We start from the raw sequence: 20432 nt of genomic DNA on the forward strand, positions 1-20432 counted from the left end.
TTATTTTTTTCTTGCTGTGAGCTAACGTTTTTCATAAGCCTATTTATTTGAAGTCTCATCAGAAACATATATATGTATATATATATATATTTATACACATATTCATGTGTATATATTAAATTTAGAAGTTACAATGCACAATTTTACTGGTGTGACATTTGGTTCTGGAAAGTATTGAAAAATGATTTTTCTCTACTGATCATGTAATTTTGCCTTCAGAGCATCTATCAAAACATTGAGGAGTAGCTGCAAGAAGCAAGGTTGAGGTGGGCCAAATGTACACCATCTAGTGGTTGTATAGATCCGATGCAGCCTAATTTGACTGCAGTTTGTTTTCAGGACTGCGGTGAACAACTAGGATACCTACAGGAGCCAAGCAAACAATATAAAATAGAAGTGGGTGGGAGAAAAATCAGTTATTGGCATATATCACATTCTATGGTTACAGAACTGTAGTATAAGTACATTACATAAATGGATGTAGACAAATATATTTTAAACTCAGAATGGCAAGAAAAATGCTTTGTGATAAATAGCCCCAGTGAATGGTGTGGTCTGTGGCAAGCCAAGCAATTGATCATCAGGTTCCATTGATTATTGTCATTCAAGGACTCAAATCCAGTGTTGCTAGACCTTCTAATTTTTCAAGAGAACCTGGGAATCTGGATTTGTATATAAAACTTCTCATTTTAATATGTTGGCTCATTTTTTAACGATGTGCTATGGCCCTAACTTAAGTACATCTTGTGGTCACATTAGGCCATTTTGAGATCAAGGTCTTGAATTTGTTAATTTTATTTCTTTCAGAAGACAGAAAAATTTGGGGCATCTTTCAGCAACATTGTGAAGTGAGACTGGAATGTAAAGTTACTGAGTCATTGCTAGATGGGGTCTCATTGAAGATTATTTTTATTTGCAACTAGACACTATCAAGATGCTGACATTATTGCTGTAAACAAGACAAACTCTCGCCATTGGTCTCTCCCAGTGCTATACCTTAAATGGTACACCCAGTAACATGATCACAGAGCACGGGCACACTCTGCAGGATTGCACACAAGTTGTTTGGATATGACTTTCCAGTATTTATTTTGGTTCTTAAACTCCATGTAGAATTTAAGTTCATGATTTATATTACTCTGGTGTATCTTTCTTGTAACTTTCTGCAGGGCAGCTTTATGTTCTTAAAAAATAGCACTAAATTATGGTTTGCAATATAGGAAAGAATAAAACCCTGATACAGTGTTTGTTTGTTTCTTTCACCAGCTTCCTTAACCTTGACCACAGCTTTCCCCATCTGCACAGAGGAAGGGAATGAAGAGAAAAAGTAATAAGAATGATCAGGATTCAGAATCTTTTGAACTTTTTCAAAAAGTCGGAGAGGCAGAGTGAAATGAAAGGCACTGCAAATAGCCATGTGTCCTAATTTCTTCTCTCAGGTGTCCTCTCTTTATTATCTTGAGCAGTCATGTTCAAAGGCAAGCCACAGTCCTTCCAGCTGTCCACCAGATTCCTTCAGACCCTGAGTTCTCTCACTCCATCTACAACCACCTTCTCACTTGTTCTTTCTTTTTCAGATCCCCTGGTCTCCCCGCTGTTCCCCAGTTACATCACATATGATCCCCCTTACGCCTTTGTACTGGTGTTCTCTCTGCCTGAAACAGTATATCACAGATATTCACTTATTCTCAACTTTCTACATGTCTTTGTTAAAATGTCACTTTCTTAGTGAGGTCTACCCTAATGTACCACTGAGAATTATGTCCCCTGCACCCCTAATACCCTCTACTTTGCTCTATTCCCATTCCCTGACAGCATTAATTACCTTTAACGTAATACGTAATTTACTTATGTTTATTGTAAGTATTTCCTCTTCTAAAACATAAATACTCTGAGGATAGAGATCTTTGTTTTGTTTTGTTTATTGTTATTTCAGAAAACAGTGTCTGGCATATAAGGCACTAAATATATGTATTTTTAAATGAAAGAATGTCTAACTTCTTATTCATTTAGATCTGGGCACATTTCCCATAGCTTTCTGTAATTGCCCGTGAAAGGTTTCTTGCAACAAATTGTGTCTTATGGGCTTATAATCTATTTTGTCTTTATTACTAGAAATTGCAAGAACACAAGTTAAGAGGAAAGAGATATTTGTATGATTGGTCTCCAAAACACACGTTAAAAAGAAGTTTGTATGTTTGGTTTCAATATAGAGGGCAATCACTTTGTATAGAAAATTAGTATAAAAAACTATAAAGAAAAATTGGCATAAAGCAGTAAAAAGGGCAAGAATATTAGGTCAAAAGACCTGGGATTATATCCTGGTTACACCACTTACTAGCTCTCTCACCTCTGGTTAGTTAGTTATTTTTTTCTGAGCCTCAGTTACCTTATCTTTAAAATAATAATAATAATAATAATAATAATGATGATGATAATAATAAATTATGTCTTTTTATCTTATAAGTGTATAATGGTATGTTTTCTTTCTTAATACATTCTTGTTTCCTTCAACAATTAACCCAACATTTCTCTAAATTTATAATTACTTTTGATTGTACTATTCATGTGACAGTTCTACTTTTTAGAATGAAAGCTCTGCAAGGACACATCTGTGTCTTTGTTTTTCAATGTCATGTTTTCAACTCTAAAGATGATATACGACACATAACAGTTGCTCAATAAATATGTTGTTGAATAAATAATTCAGTAAATTTAAGCCATGAATTTCATAAGGTATAATAATAGTAAGTTGGTTTATAGTCAGTTATTATAATAGAGATGTCTGTTATTATTGTGATTGTCTAAACCTTTACCATCATCATCATCATCATCAAATATGTATTATTCAGGCTTTTTTAATCCACTACCAAGAGGATTAAAAATTACCTTAGAAATTTAATGAAATAACACAGAAAACACTTTGCTGATCTAATGATTTTGTTCTAGGTCTCTAAGCTGGCTGGTGTTTTGGTCAAGCACGGTGTCAAGAAAGGTGACACTGTGGTCATCTACATGCCCATGATCCCACAGGCAATATATACCATGCTTTCATGTGCAAGGATAGGAGCCATCCATAGTCTTATATTTGGGGGATTTGCATCCAAAGAACTAAGTAGTCGCATTGATCATGCAAAGGTAAGTGCTTCATTTGGGGGAAATCAAGCAGTAGCTATGTATGGTATAGCCATATTTGAAGATGGATCATCCAAGAGTGATTTGTACTTATTAGATCCTCCTTTCAAATAGGGTACTTAAAATGTGATTTTTCTTTGGCACATATATCAAGTAACTAAAAATTTATTTTTGAGTCAGTCCTATGTGAAAGACATCTTGCTAGGTGCTGTGAGAAATATAAAATATAATGCCTTTTAAGTTAGCTTGCTATATATTTCAGTGCATGAGACAAGTAAAGTAACTAATAACTAATTTATTCAACATATATTTATTAGTCTCCCACTATGTGCCTGGTACTGAAGTAGGAACAGGAAAATAAATTATACTTGTCAAATGGATGGGACACATAACAGATTTTATAATCTACATACTGCCAGGAATGGTTAAGAGGGGTTGTCAGGAACAGGTGGAGTTACATGTCTAAATGGGGTACTAAAATAACAAACTTGATAAAGCTGTTATAAAATATCATTGCGATGTTGAATTTAATAAACTTAGCACAACGCCTGTCCTAGAGTACTCATTAAAAAAAAAAAGTTAGCTATTCTTATTCTATGAATTTAGAGCAGGGATCAACAAACATTTTTCTGTATGTTACCTGATAGTAAATATTTTAGGCATTGCGAGTTATATGATTTCTATTGCAGCTACTCATCTGTGTTGTTGTAGCACAAAAGCAGCTTTAGTTGCTACAGAAAGGAAGGGCATAGCAATGTTCCAGTAAATCTTTATGGAAACATGGTCTAGGCAGGGTGTTGTTCTCAACCGTAGTTTGCAGATCCCTGATTTAGAGGAAGGAGTGGGTTTAGTTGGGTGGCCAAAGAAGGCTTCCCGAAGGACATGAGATTTGAGTTAGCTCTTGGCTAAGATTCAGCTAGCTGAGGAGAATGACATCATGGGATCCCAAAGGTGAGGAAAAGAAGATGAGTCTAGCTTTAGAGGCAGGAAAGGGTAAAATTCATTTGGAGGCCGGTGAATAGACCTATGTGATTGAAGAGGGAGAGAAGAGAAGGTGAGCTTGCAAAGGCAGTTTATGTCTGGACTGGATTCTGTAGACCTTGACCAGTCACAGTTTTTGAGCAGATGAGTGTTATGTTTTAAGCAATGTTAAGAGGAAGCAAGTCTTGTGATATGATATGAGTGGGAGAGAGGCTGGAGGCTGGAATAAAAATCTTTGGTAGATGGTCTGTTTGTGAAGCTATGGGCAATATGCTGGAGAGTAATAGCAGTGGGAAGATCAAGGGAAGGAGTGTTATGAGTAAGAGATGATTGATCTTTAAAATTTTATAATCCCAAGATGAGATATTCTTAATGCAGAAGGAACTAATATATATTGAAGGCCCCCTGGGTGATAGGCATAGAGTGAGGTTTTGTATGTCTGACTTCATCTGGGATAAATGAATTATTAGAATTAGAAGCTGGTTTGTGGACTAACTAACTGGCTGTATTAATTTTTTTCATTATGATTTGTTTTTTCTCTTTCTTTTATCAACATGTTGCATTAGTGCTTTTGAAAAGAAATCTGGGGGGAGGTATCAATCAATCATTGACCTGCAAATAAATGTACAGTTGGGGACTTGTCCAAGGAAGGTATAGACTCCAGTTTTTTAGCTACAGAAATTCTAAACACCATTTAAATACAGGTATAAGATGTATTATTTTCTCTTTGTAAAATTTTATATAATGTGGAATAATTGAGATATATAAAAAAATAAAAATTTATAAAACTTATGCTCTATACCACTGGAGGTGTTTTTATCTAACACACATGCACACACATCTTTTTAAAGGAGTTTAGGCAATAAGTGCATATTGTTATGGGCAAGACCATTGACTGGGGCGAGTTAAAGGCAAGAAGATAGAGATGCGTGTCTGAGATATTTGGATATATTTAATAGTTGAAATCAGGGATGATTTTGATGTCATGATTTTCAATTAAATAGACTAAAGAAAAGAGTTTTATTTTTTAACAGAAGAAGATGGGAAGAATATATTCTAACAAGTCAGTCTAGACCAAATGAAACCTCCAATCAAAGGCTAATGGAAATGTGAAAGGGATTATTTTTCTAGAGGAAGAGTCTCATTTTGACTTTATTAAATTATTCAAGCTTTGATATATTCTCTATATATTTTTAATTTGTAATGTAACTTAATTTATTCAGAGTTCTAATCTTAGGGAATGTTATCCAGAGTTATTTTTGTAAGTATTACGGATATTACAGTGTGAGTTATATTCAAATGTCTGACCTTTAAAACATAACAAGAGGAAATAAGACTTTTTTCTTTTCTTTCTTTTCCGCCTCCCTTTCAAAAAGCAGATTGATATAGTGGAAAGAGTAAGTTTCTGTAATCAGACAGAATGGGCCTCTTTCTCATTCCATCACTTATAACCTGGGGCAAGCTAGGTAACTGCACTTCGCCTCAGCTCCATGAATATTAAATGATATTCAAAAAGCAGAAAGCACTATATATGCATATATTTGGCATAATATAAACCTTCCCTAGATGAAATGTATTGTAACCAGAAATCAGAATTCAGGAATAGATACATTATCTCGAATAGCTTATCTGTCTCCTGAATAATTTATTATCTGTCTCCTTTGCTTTGGATTTCTTGGTGAAGAAACCATGTATTTAAGAGAATAAAGATATGTTTGTTTCTGCAAATTAATGAGAATTGTGGTTCAGCTCCACAAATATTTATTGAGAGCTTATGGTATGGCAAGCGTTGTACCAGGCATAAGAGGCACAGAGATAAATAAGATCCAGATTTGGCTTTGGAGAGCTTCTTGCGCAGGGGAGGGGATGAAAGAGTATTTTGATCATAGTGAGACATCCGAGGCCTGCCCACAGTGCAATTTCCCTAACTTCTCCTGCCCCTCAGGGATGCCTTTTGGCTATACCTGTGTACGCCATGAAGACTAGCAAGTCATCAGAGTGCCGAATGTATCTTAATGACAGGAGCAGGTTGAGGCTTTGTGGGGCTTGAAACTTAAATTTTGGGGGGCCCTTTTAAGAAAAATAGGACAAAATTACAAATAAAATATTTGGTGAAAATAAATATGTCTTTAGAATGAGAAAAGAATCATTAATTATTGGAGATTTGGGTCCCATCCTTCCATGGTCTCTAGGCATTAAAGCAAAGATGCTTAAATAAAAAACCTTAAAAATGCTTCCTGATAGCCCCTGTGGCTGGCCTTCCCCACCTAGGGAAATGCTACGATGTCAACAACAGCTGACTGTTACAGGGGCTCTGCAAGTGATGGCCCCTATGCTTGCATTTTACTGGTTCATGGCAAATCTACCTGGCTCAATGAATACTTTGAAAAGTATTTTTTAACAGCTTACACTTATTAGCCAAAAGCATATTGACATGTAATTTTGAACAAGTGAGATTTATATGGAAGAGATTAGGTCTATAACACTTAAAAGGGGTTTATTGGTTTTCAGGCCATTTATTCAATAGAGAACAGAATTATTCAAATATTTATTTTGAAATGTTAAACTGCCTGTCTGCACTTAAAATATTGTGATTACCTTAATTAGGATTGTTAAGTGTTCTCAATTATTTGTTTATTTATTTTAATTGTAGCCCAAGGTGGTTGTCACAGCATCATTTGGCATTGAACCTGGAAGGAGGGTAGAATACATACCACTTCTAGAAGAAGCGCTGAGAATAGGACAACACAAACCAGATAAAGTCCTCATTTATAATCGTCCAAATATGGTAATCTGTATACTGATTTAGTTCTTGCTTATAGTGATGTGCTAAGGATGATTTTAGTTTTGATTATTTGAAACAAACCTTTGATTTATAAACCATTAAATATACTTCCTGAACGTCATTATTTTTTGGCAAAAAAAAAAAAAAAATAGATATGAATGATATTTTCTCTTTATGAAAAACTAGCTTAAATACAAAGATTGAAACACAGAAATACCCACAAGATTAATGAATTGGATTCTATGTATAGTCTACTGTGTCATTTATTAATTGAAATTATAACGATAGTAATTATAGTACTAGCATACACTTACCATATGACTTTTAAGATACTCTACTAATGGATAATTTAAAATATCTTCCTGATAACTCTGTGACCTAGGTGATAGTATTATTTCTACTTTAAAGAAGAAGAATCCAATGAATAAGGTGATAAACTTGCTCAGCTTCTAGTGTCAGGATCATGATCTGAATGTGTACACTCTGACTGCCTGCTTAGTGTCTAAATTATCCTGCCTTATGGAGAGATGTGATTAATTTGTATGTAAAACACCTTTTAAAAACTTTAGAAGAAGTATTTAGTCCGGAAATAAAAACTATATTTAGGAAAACAAAATATGAATATTCTAAACCGATACATTACTCTATGATCTATGAAGAAGGAAAAAGCAGTATACTACACCAATGAATATATTTTACAGTGCTTTTCTTAGTAAATTGGATCTAATGTTCACCTCATTTCTACGTTCAAGCAAGTATATAGTTATTTATAGTGGGACTAACTTGGGTTTCTAGCAGTTTAAAATTTTTTGCAGAAGAAAAATTGTAAGAGTACAAAGAATTATATATAATTTTGCAGAATTCTTGAGAGCTTAGCTGCAGAAAATGCTTAAATGACAAAATATAAGAACAGAAAGCATTAAAACTATGTCATTTTGATCACCACCTAGCAATTCCCATTACTAGATTAAATTCCCGTGTAAAGTTTCAGTAGTCTGCGGTTCATGAACCGCTACACTCAATGATTTTAATATTCTTACTGTCTCGAAGAAGGATTTTAAGTTTCTTTCAGATGACCTCAAACATATTTATAAAAAAGGTTTGTTGTCATTAATTCAGAGAATGCAAAGTCAGCAAGAAAGGCTTTGGGTGAGAAAAGATTGGAGGAAGGGTAGGAACACATATATACAAAAGTGTTTATGTGAGTATGTGTGTGCTGTTCACACAAATATGAAATGTAGAATTTGTAAAGAACTTATGCCAGGCCCGATGCTAAGTATTTTCATATACTTATTTAATTCTCACAAACCAGTAAAGTAGTTGCTATTACTGGCCTCATTTTACAAATGAAGAAACTGAGTCATGGAGAGGTCATAGCCCAAAGCCACACTAATAAGTGGTGAAGCCAAGATTTGAAGTCCAATTAAACGATCTTTAACCAATAAGATATGTGTGGTTTCTTTCACTTTCTAACACACTGACTATGGATATAAATGTTACCCATTCAGATTTTTCTGATGCAAATCTCTTCTCGTTCCTCTTTATAGGTGGAGATCCACTCCCACTACCCCTCTCCCATAACTGGCTCACTTTCTCTTCTTTTCTCTTTCTCTTAAGAACTTTTCTTCTATTTTGACTTATCTTTATTTTAGATGAGGGCTTTAGATGTCTCATCCTTCATATTAAACCTGCTGTTTAGACGGTAAGTAAGCCCAGTGGGCTGGCTTCGCTCTGACTTCAGAGAGACACATATGGAGCCTCTTCTTAACAACCTGATTGCCACTTCTAAGCCTCATGCTAGCAATGACAGAATCAATGGAAAATCACAGCAGTCAACTGTAGTGCTCTCCCAATATTGCCTTTTAAAAATGATAACAACGAGGCAGGACATGTCTATGGAAATAAATGTATTTTATGTAAAAGCTAATGTTGAATTTTTTCCTCTCTTCCTTTCACCAAATCTTTTATACACATGTCTTACCCTGAAAAATAACCATTCATTCATGTCCTCATTTCATTTATCTATAATTATTTTTGTGATGATTCAGTTGACATTTTTAATTGTTCAGTGTGATGACTTTTTTATAGGTTTGTAATTTTGATGATAAAGGCTTAATAATTTGAAGTTAGTTATGTTTATCTGATACATTAAAAACAAATGAAAATATACAATTTGGTCACAGTTAATCATTTTTATTTATCTAAGCGGCATATCTAGGGCTTATCAGAGTGAGTCTGGAGAAGTCTAAAACTTCACCTTCCTGAAAGTCAACTCAGATTGTTATCTATCGATGTGTTTATTCATGTAGGCATTGTATTTGTGATATTATACTGAAGTATTAATTTGTTAATGTAACATTTAAATATATGACCATTTTTTACAACCCTGATTAATACGTCAAGGAGCCCGAAAAATGGAAATGGCCTGGGTTTTCTAAATCTCTCAGAGTCTCTGGGCTTAGCATTACCTTGATGAAATGAATGGTTACATATACTCTTCATATGGATATTACTTTCATGTGTAGTTTTGCCTGGTGCCTATACTAACAAGTTCACCAACTATAAACTTTCTGATGTGTCATCTTTAGCTTAGTTAGCATTTCAGAAAATAACTAGACATGTACTATGTCTTACCTCTACTTAAATGGATGTAACTCCTCATTAGAATAATTTTTCCATAAGCCACTTCCTTATTCTTCACCTATCTGGCTTATTTCACTAGCACCATTTTTAAAGAGGTCTGTCTACCTTCTTTTAAGGTGTATCTGTCTAACTCATGACTCTGTTATAAATTTTACAACACACAACTTGGTTCTAGGAATAAAAAAAAAACATTTTTATGATACTAATCAGTGACCTAGATGGAGGAAAACTTGGATAGCATTTTAAATATGTTACATGCTCTCATTATTTTTTGAAACTTATTTTTCTTCTTGAAAAAGCAGATTTCTCCTCCACTCCTGAAAATAATTTAACATCATCTCATTTCCAAAGGTGGCTACAGTATTACTCCTAAATGGCCTTTGTATGAAGATAAATTTTAATGGGTAGTTGACATTTCATTGTGAAGACAGTTGTTCTAAAGTGAAAGAAATAGGTTATGAAAAATAGAAATTAGTTTATAAAGTTAATAGTATACATATATTTATGGAGACATGTACCTCAGTTAATCATTAAATTGTTGGACTTTCTTTGAACGTTTGCCTTAACTCATGACCCTGAAATATTTAGTCATAAATCTGATGTTTAGCGGCATATAGAAAGCTTGGATTTTCTGTCAGATGTTCAGACTAATACAAATTTAGCTATTCTCCATTGTTCTCTGGGTTTGATCTCCTTTGTTCAGTTCATATTCCTACTTTTTTGTTCTGCAGGAGACAGTTCCTTTGGCTCCAGGTCGTGACCTTGATTGGGATGAAGAGATGGCAAAAGCACAGTCACATGATTGTGTTCCTGTTCTTTCGGAACATCCGCTGTATATTCTTTACACATCTGGAACAACAGGGTTGCCAAAGGTATTCACTCCCTGAGGGATAGCTATGTCTATCGGCAGATTTCTTTTGCACTGAGAATATTTGATTACTGATTGAAAATGTTGCAGAATATACCTTGATGTTTAGACTTAGGTACTTTATATCTTAAAGAAATGTTGTGTTTAAATATTGAAAAGTATTAATTATATTTAAGGTCAAGTGCTTTGCATCCATGTCTTCTAAAATCTTCACTTATATCAGCACTATACAATTGTTTGATAAGTTACTAAAATTAATAGATATTTCACTGAATATCAGCTGGCTTAATAAAATTTTATGAAAACATTATAAATGAAATATTTTTTAAATTGAGGTATAACTTTCATACACTACGGAATTGATTTTTGATCTAAGGGAATTCAATTCTTTGTTATAAATGCAAGTTTGAGAATTGGTCTAGACAGTTTGAACAACAGGCAATTTATCCAGAGTATTGAACTCTTTGATTTGCAGCACTGAAAACACTCAAGGATTTTAGAATCTGCTTACCATGAAAGGTATTTTCACAGAACAAAGTTAAAAGCATCAATATTTATGAAGGTGTCAGATAACAAACAAATTCCACTTTTGCCTGCTATCTTCAAATAAAACTGTTTCTTCATACGATTTCAAAAAGGCTTGCAATATTATATTCCTGTTCATCTTTGGGGCTTCGATATTCAGTGAATCACAGAATTTTAGTAAGGGAAGGCACTTTCACAATCACGTCCTGGAGAGCAGTGTCCTCTTTATTAATATTAGATCTCTGCATCATCACAGTACCAAAAACATTATTGGTTCATAATTTTAAAAAAAGAAAATTAAGATGTTCCATATAAAATTCACTTGGTTGTGAAAAAGAAAACATTTGGTAGTAGAATATAATGTAGCTCAAGAGAGACGATGTTTTATCACATTTTAGTGCACCATCATGCTTTGTATGTAGTTGGTGCTCAAATTTTTGTTGAGCGTGTAAGTAAATAAATAAATGCATATACGTAAAGATATTTGTGGCATTGTAGAATTAAAGCCTTATGATTTTTTCCCCCCAAAACAACTCTGGTTATCTAAAAAATAAGTATTTGTTATATTGAAAACTCTAAGATTTGTTTAACTAGTCCAAATGATCTGCTGGACACAATCCTTATCCTCCACTTTTTGTAATTCGCATTACGCACTAGCCACATAGAGTCCAAATAAATGCTTGGTTGTAAAATAAGAGAGGACTCAGTGTGTGGGAATTTAATATGAAAGTATCAACATGAGAGGAAACCCTTGACCCTGAAAACATAGTATAATCTAAAAAAACAACAAAAGAAAAAAGACAAACAACAACAACAACAAAAAACAACAACAAAAAACTACCCCCAAGCAAAGAAAGTTATTTTATCTCCTTAAAAGCCTAAAGGAATCTTATGAAAACATTTGCACCAACTCAAGATTTTAATCACTCTGAAATTCACTCTGGCCTGTATGGGGATCTGTGAGGGAGAATCAGACATTTGTCAGAAACTCAAAACTTACTCAGCCAGTGTGGTAGAAAGAAAATGAAATAGTACGGAGAGCACTGAATCTAAACAGTGGTGGTTCCAAATAAATATCCTAGCTATTCCAGGTTTTCTCTGAGTCTAGAAGTTATCTTCTGGATTCTTAAGTACTCAAATTGAAGATTGTTTGAAGATTTAATCATTCTCATCTTTGTCCTAATGTACCATACTGAAGATGATCTATTTCAATAGATTGGAGAGGGCTTTAATGCTTTGGTGATCTCGTCACGTTGAATTCAGCTCAATTCAGTATACATGCATCGAGTGTTCATTCTGAAAGAGATAAAAATATGACTAAACCACTGTCTCTCAATCTAATGGGGTTGAAATATATGTATAAACACAGATAATGCAAGGTAGACTGGTGCTTATTCTAAGAGAACAAAGCTCGCTGTCTCTCTCTCTCTCTCTCTCTCTCTCTTTCTCTCTCTCTCTCAAAAGAGGAGATTCAATGGTATCTGAAGGATTAAATTCAATTAATTTAACAAATATTACTGAGCATACAAATATGTGTCTGGCTCTTATTTTAGAAGTTTATATTCAATAGCTGGGACACAGGCACTAAATAAATAAGAGCTATGTAATATATGATAAGTGTTATGAGGAAAAGTAAAGCAGATGGGGAAAAAAAAGTAAAGAGTGATGGGAAGAGTGGGAGTGCTGTTCACTCAGGAAAAACTCTTGATCAGATGACACTTGAAGGATGAATAGAACTTCTTCATAGAGTGACATCACAGCGGGGAGGGCATTCCAGGTAGAGTGGGTCAGCATAAGCGAACAAAGGAGTGTGTAAGGAAGGTTCTAAAATGGCTAGTGCACATGGTGCAAGGGAAGAAGAAATGGCTAGATATGTAGGCAGGAGCCAAACGCTTAAAATTTCACCAAAAAGTTTATGTTATATTCTGTATATAATGGGTGGAAGGCACTAATGCTTCTTAAGGAGAGAAAAATATAAAGGAAGATAACCATGCAACATTTTATTGGAAAGATAGGCAAGTATATACAATGGAGGAAAGAATATTAGTTTTCAGGCTGTTTAATTAGTTTAGAACTTTACTTAGGACAGCACACTGAGTAGGAGGAATCAGGTTTGGTTCAAGTTTAGGAGTGAGGCAAAGGAGGAGTCCAAGACTTTGAACCTGAGAACATGGAAAGATGGTTTTGAATATTTACTGAAATAGAAACACAGGAGGATGGTTTAGGGCTGGAGAAACTGAGCATTTTTAATAGATTGGGTATGATGTGTCTTTGGGATATGCCTAGGCAATAGCTGGAGGTGAAACTCTGAGTCCAAGAAATACATATGGGTTTGTAGGTAGACCATTGTGGGTCATCAGTGTAGAGGTCTGGTGTTTGAATCATTGGAGTGAGTACAAAATGATTTTTGCAAAATAGGACATCAGAATGGCAAGAGAAAGTAATAGTCTCTCAAGATCCCTCAGAAATACTTCTCTCACTGCTCTAGTGGATTTTAATTGCATTGATGTTATACATTGCTGACAAACCTCTATGCCACTTATTTTGTTCTACTTTATACACTGCATGTTCTATGAGGTCTTAGAATATATTTCATACATCTTTGAATCCACTATGTCATTAACTTTAAAATTGGGCCATGATAAATCCTCCAAATATTTGTAAATGATCTCTTACTTCTCCAGTTAGATCCAAGCATCCTCTTTATTTGTTAGATTCCCACTTTATTTTTGGTAGTTAAAATCAGGATCAATGGGATCTGAAATTTTAATATTGGGATTCTCAGAATAGAACAGGAAAGATGAGCCCTCATGCATTTACTAAGCATTTAAATATAAACTTCTTGTCGTCATCTAGTTTGTTTTCTCAATTTTTAACCTTCATGAGGAAAAATAATACTGTGAGCCCATAAAAATATGCTGCTTAAAATTGCTCATTTCTCATAGGAACATATACAACACACATAAAACAATCTGTTCTTTGGTTAAAATTTGTAGATATAATTAGAGCATATTTGCATCTCTGCATCTGCCAATCCTGGATTTGTCAGGTTGCTGTATGACAGGTTAATCTGGTAGCTACTGCAAATATTCCAGCAACTGTAGCTGAGCTGGTTTGCATTCATTTCTGTCTTGTTGTGGGCTTCTGTCCTGTTTGGTTTGGTGCCTTATTCAAGATACTTCAAAGCACTTTCACAATAGAAGAATCACTCATCTGAATGGATTGTCCTTTTGCGAGTGGGAGATTTAGTGATGGTCATATTTATCTTCTTTCTGCTTAGTATCATGGAGGGACAGTGATAACAAAAACAACAAAAAGTTCAGTGCCAGAGGAGAACAGGAAAAAAGAAACTAAGAGGAAAAGATTGAAAGGAAGGTGTAGATAACATCTTTTGTCCTGATGTGCATTTATACAACTTATGTCACTTTTATTCCTGCATGTTAGGTGATTTACTCACATCCAGTACCCTAGGAAAAAGAAAATAAAAAAGTCAAATATAAAAGCACTGAACTTTTTTTTTTTATCAGTGTTAAAATTCTTTCAGTTAAAATGCTGGACATGCTACACCTTTGCCCCTTATCTCACAGTTGCTTAGATCAGTAAAAAATTATACTGCAGCATCAGAGTCGTCTGAAAGCTTATAGCAAGAGATTTTATGTTTGATGAAATATCTTAAATGGACCATTCCATTTCTACAAATATGATTCACTGAGTTCTATGAGTTTCAAAGATTTCTCCTGAACAGAGAAGAGTATTTGTAAAAAGAATATTTTTCATACATGTGCTTATTCACTTAAAGGTTCTCTTATGTCAACAAATGTATTAAATGCCTATTTTTGCGCCAGACAATGTGCTGAAGACACAAAGGCATTGTCTTGACAACACCAAAGTGGTGGAGGAGACACAGTGCAAGGCCAGGTGGTCAGTCAGTGCCTGGAGGAGATGTGCATGCCCTGGGGCCATAGAAGAGGGTGAGGCTGGTGTTTACTGTGGGATCCTGAACAGCTTCCAGAATATGAGACACTTTCATAATGTCTTTTAAAGTGCTTGTGTGATGATGTAGGAGCTAACCAGGTTCAGAGAAGGGCTGGGAATGGGGCCTCATTCTAGAAAGAGGGAATATCATCTGTAAAGCCACCATAAGAACAAAAATATTCTTGATGTGTTGGATTTTTTAGGTTATCAGAACCATATCTTTTATTTCTCATCTTACTGACTCCAACCATTGTTTTGGATTTCTTTGCTTTAGGTAAAATATTTATTTCTTCTTTCTTTATTTTTTTAATCAGTCAGGCTGAATTTTATATATGTAAAATATATATCCAAATATGTATAAACATACATAAACATATACATATATGCACACATAAACATATTTATATATGTGTGTAGATACATATATATATCATATGTAAGTATATATTTGTTTCTTATAAGCCTTGATTACAGAGTTGAATGACAAAGGGGCTCAATTATGAAGTTTTGTCATATACTGCAAACTTCTACCCTTAGATTTGCCTTTCATATTTAAAGATTAGTTAAAAAAATTATTAGGATGAAGAATTTCAAGCTCTTACTCTTACCAGTCACCTCTGTCTTCCATCCTCTTTTGCTATAACCCATATCGTTCATATTGTTCCCACTGTATTTTTCTTAAGTTGCGGCAACCAAAACTACAGAACACTTGATACTGACATGTTTCCTTTTTCACTTTAATGGCCCCATTTATGATATTTTGTGCCTTTCCTTGTCTTAAAAAACAGCTCATTAAGCTGGAAGTCATAAAGAGCCATCTATGATGACTCTGTGGTCCCATTTCTGGGTGATTAATAATCAGCCTTTAAATTTATTTGTAAAGATTGAAAATACCATCATACATTAAAAGTGGTTTTTGTTTTTAAAGAGCACCTTCACGTCGTCTCCTTTCCCATTTCTGAGATAGAATTCACTTTTATGTCTTTATTCAGGGGCATGGAGTGTTATTCCCTCCTGGATGTCTTTTAAGTATTATGCTGATCACACAAAAACTAGAACAGTATTTTGTCAGATTATAAGCCTTTTCTGGGAGTATGTTAGGTCATCTAATGTATTTACTTTTAAGGTAGAGCATATACGTACATAAAGAAAGTAGTAACAGATTCAAAAGAGAAAAATGTAGTATGCTCGTGTTTTACGGTTAAACATTAGTATTGAATAAGTATTTTTACTTCAAACTCAAGATTTCAAATATATTTTAAAATGCGATTTTTAGTTGCTGATTAATTTTGTATACTTAGAATATAATGATTTTTTTGTATAATATATGTGTTTTTAGAGGCTGAAAAGGGTTTCTGTTTTGTACTTTAATTATCATTACTTGGAAAATATGATAACAAACAAGAATCAAGAAATGCTTTATCACCTATTTTTAGTCACATATTATTATTATAATAAACTCTTTAATGGAATCTTTTAATTTTTGACTTTCAAACTTCTTGTACAAGATTTAGTTGGAAAATATGAAATGATGCATTTTTTTTCTGTACCATATCAAATACTCTGAAAATTGAAAACTGTTATGTGAATATTTTGGAGGCAAAACCAAATTTCAGATCTAGATTCTAGGTTAATGAATTGTGAAATGATGCTTGATGAAAATTTTTATATTTATCCTTTAAAAAAATAAAAGTGGATATCAGAAACCAATGGAAAAAGACATCATGGATTTTCTCTCTGTTTTAGCTTCATTTTAATTGTTTTTAATGAGAATCTTTTATGGTAACCTTTTTTTGACATTTATGCCGTTTGGGTGGTATTAGCACAGGGAAAATAAAAGAAAAACATTTGCTAGGACTAAGGGAATAATTTTTTTAATGGATTATTAAATTTTAGCCTTTACAATTTTAAATGGTTTTCATACACGGTCTCATTCTAAGTCCCACTTTTTTTGGACCAAGTGGATTTAAGTATCTACTATTTTATAGACAGCAGCATTGGGTAAATATACTTTAAAGAAGTATTGACTTGAAAGGTAAACAGAAATGTGGTAACCTGTCTTTTAAGTTATCTGCTAAGTTTTACAAATGAATTACTACTCATTTATATTCTCCAAGTCTTTTATTCCTTTTTATCATTCCCAGTTGATTTACTTTACCTTTGGTACCATATGATCTAAAAATTTGTTTAGTTATAATAATATTTAGAATTACTGATAAAAATGAGATCTCAATTCAGAGAAGGCAGGTAGAGAGAAATTTTTAAAACATCTTAAATAAAATCATTACCGACATTATCACTGTTTATCATAATATATGGATAGCATGTTATGTATGAAAAAAAAAACTTTGCTCTTTTCCTCTACAAATGAATAATAAGTTTTAGAAAAGAGTGTTTGCAGGTTGATTAATATCAAATTTATCAAGATATCAAACTACAGGAAAAGACTTTCTCAATGAACAAATAAATTAAGAAAGTACATGAAAGATAATACAGAATGTACTGTGGAAAGAGCTACTCAGGAAGCATTTGTGAGACTTCCTGGCAGGGAGCTTAAGATTTCTACTACTCCCAAGGTGATCAAGAGAGCCAACTGCATGCTAACCATGTCATACAACCTAGAAAGTAGCTGTCAAATGCCAAGAGGCTACATGTGATATTTGCCAAGAGACCAGGTGTTGCTGCTGGTAGATAAAATGTATTCCACAGCTTGATACCAATGTTTTATTAGTGGTACCTGAGGAGAGCAACAATTTTAGTAACTAACAGAAAGTCAGTTTCTTTTTCATTCCTCTGATTCATGTATGCGTGTTACAGTTGCAGAGCTATGCCAAAAAGGTACCACCAGTAGCACATTTATTCACTGGGACCTTTTGGTAAAATTATTTTCTGCGCAAAGTATAACTGCTCTTCTAAAAAAATGCTTCAGAATCATTTGAGTCAGATGTTAAATATTTCATAGCAAGCATTCACCTTCTCGCTCTAAATATTCACATCATTAAGTCTTTTTGAACCAGTAATGGTTAATATTAATAGGGAAGCAATAAATGAAATTAATTATTAAATTTAATAATTCTTATTTATCATGACGTTTTTGCCCAGTTTTCAAATATTGCCCAGTTTCTTCTTTGAAAGTTGAATTTGTTCAGTGTCATGGGTAGCTGCTAGCAACTGATTTGTGAAAGCTGTAGTATTGTGATGTAACAATCTCTACTTTTGTACAAAATGTACTATAAATCATATCTGCCAGCCTTAGATCCAACTCATCAGGATTGATTCCTCAGAGTTCTAAATGTCATCATTAAAGAATTGCTCAGCTCAAATACCGTGCTAGCATCACTCTCAATGTAGCATTGTAATGAGGCTCCAGAATATGACTTTGTTTCCTCTAAGCATACTATTATTATTTAATAACATTAAGGTAAAGACAGCCTTATGTTCATCTGTATTTTAGACACACAGCTACTTTTGACCTTTCTGTGCACTTAATTTTGAGAGTTTTCATTTTGTTCTGGAAATATGTCTGAAAATGTAATGTTGTTAATCTATGTTACCACTGGAACAAATTTTTATCGCCTGTGATTCTGTGAAATCACGTTTCCTTTAGAAGGTCAAAAATGGTCTGTGAGAATGGATTCTACAAATGGACCAAAGTGGACAACTTATTCTGTGTTTATTATCAGAGGAGCCAAAGAAATAATGATTTGGACACAATTATATAAAAGCTGAAGTAATTTATAACTTGAATAATGAAAAATACTTTACACAGAAACTTTTTTTAGGACAGAAACTCTTTTAACACAGTGTTTATTGATTTTTAGCTTTACTTTTTCTCTCTTTTAGGGTGTGGTTAGGCCCACTGGGGGATATGCTGTAATGCTAAACTGGACAATGTCTTCTGTATATGGACTTAAACCTGGAGAGGTAATCATGTTTTAAATTCACTTTACATGGCATTTCTTTGATTAAGACATATGCATTTTATTATCTTCTTATTTTTTTTAGGTGTGGTGGGCAGCTTCTGACTTAGGCTGGGTTGTTGGGCATTCCTATATCTGTTATGGACCTCTTCTTCATGGGAACACAACAGTTTTATACGAGGTAATGAAATTAGTACCACATATAAATAATATTTCTTTTACTGAAACTTTTTGATAAAAATTATTTCTGCCAATTAAAAATGTGATTTCAAATGAGAAGGAATGTATAGAAAATAATAGTCAATGAATTAAATTTGTTAAACAACGTCAAAAAAATAACATTCTGAAAAATGTACACTAAAAGCTTGATGTCTATTTCTAACATTTCTAGAAATATATTATCATGTCGATACCGATTTTAGAATCTCAGTAAAGAAAATAGCTATCATAAAATAAACAACATAGATTCATCTTTTTGCATTCTTATAGGATTAATGGTTTCGAAATGTATGATGTCTTGATCTTAGCTAAATATTTTCGGTGATTTCTAATGATAGCTATATGTATAAGGGAGAGAATCACAGACTAACCATATTTATAGCTAAATAAATAACTGCTTTAAGAGTCCGGTGCATGGATTAATGCAACAGGAATAAGATTTTTGTGTGTATACTAGAAAATTCTAGTATGCCTATTCTATTTAATTTTATCAAGGCCTTGCATGAATACTTAGAACACATACCTATCAGATTTGTAGGAGGCAAAATCTTTAGAGGGACAGCAAAAAGTTTACTGAATCGGTATTAAAAATGATATTCAACTTTTGGTATAAAAAGCACAAGATGGGAAAATACAAAAATCTTTACGTTTATATTTATATTAAAAATAAGTGCAGAAACAAAGTCAGAGAAATTTGAGTTGGTTACAGTTTATGTGGTTAAGTCCCTGTATATTATAATAGTCCACAGTTCAAACATAGCATTTGGTAGGATTGCTTTAAAAACATACTCACTGTATGCAATGTTATAATCTTACTTTATTTTTTCACATTTGGAAATTTGTGTTCAGTTTAATGGGGAGAAGGAAAAAAATAATTAACTTATTAGAAAGTATCTGGAAGAAGGAGACTGGGATGAAAATAATGTCATAGAAGAAAATGTCATGAAGGAATTGTGAATGGTTAGTCTGAAAGATAATATATTTAGTGTGCATATATGTTCAGTATCTTTTGATTTTTAAAGAGTTGCCACATATAAAGGAAGTAGTATAGTAATGCCTAGCTCCAGAGACCTGTATTTTGGGAATAATCACAGACAAATTTAACTGTCCAGTAGTAGAAGAGGCAAATTCTCACGTAGAAGGTTCTATTTCACTTAAAGTCTCTCACTATGAGGTAAGGAATGTGAAGAAGGGACTTTTATATGTGGGGTGTGGATAATAGTATTCGATGATGTCAAGATTCGTTATAACCTTAAAATTCTGCAACTCAATGATTTTGATAAATTAGAGACTATTCACTATCTTTGTGGAATTCTCCCAGTCACCATTTGTAGGTATTAGTGTTCCTTCATTTTTAGCAGGCCAGTTTTCTGTCTCTGAA

At 33.5% G+C, this 20432-nt stretch overlaps 1 protein-coding gene across 2 annotated transcripts in view; it reads left to right on the forward strand.

Moving 5' to 3' along the window:
• ACSS3 (acyl-CoA synthetase short chain family member 3) overlaps positions 1–20432 on the forward strand; it is a 150511-nt gene that overhangs the window by 47785 nt on the left and 82294 nt on the right. The window contains exons 3-7 of one of the 2 annotated variants that reach the window (XM_039838931.1): positions 2950–3138; positions 6770–6904; positions 10276–10416; positions 18756–18836; positions 18918–19013. In XM_039838931.1, coding sequence (XP_039694865.1) covers positions 2950–3138; positions 6770–6904; positions 10276–10416; positions 18756–18836; positions 18918–19013 — 642 coding nt within the window. The remainder of the gene's footprint in view (positions 1–2949; positions 3139–6769; positions 6905–10275; positions 10417–18755; positions 18837–18917; positions 19014–20432) is intronic. The other variant, XM_039838932.1, reaches the window with a different exon arrangement.

The sequence above is a fragment of the Pteropus medius genome, unplaced genomic scaffold (assembly GCF_902729225.1).
Source record: "Pteropus medius unplaced genomic scaffold, Ma_sr-lr_union100, whole genome shotgun sequence".
NCBI lineage: Eukaryota > Metazoa > Chordata > Mammalia > Chiroptera > Pteropodidae > Pteropus > Pteropus medius.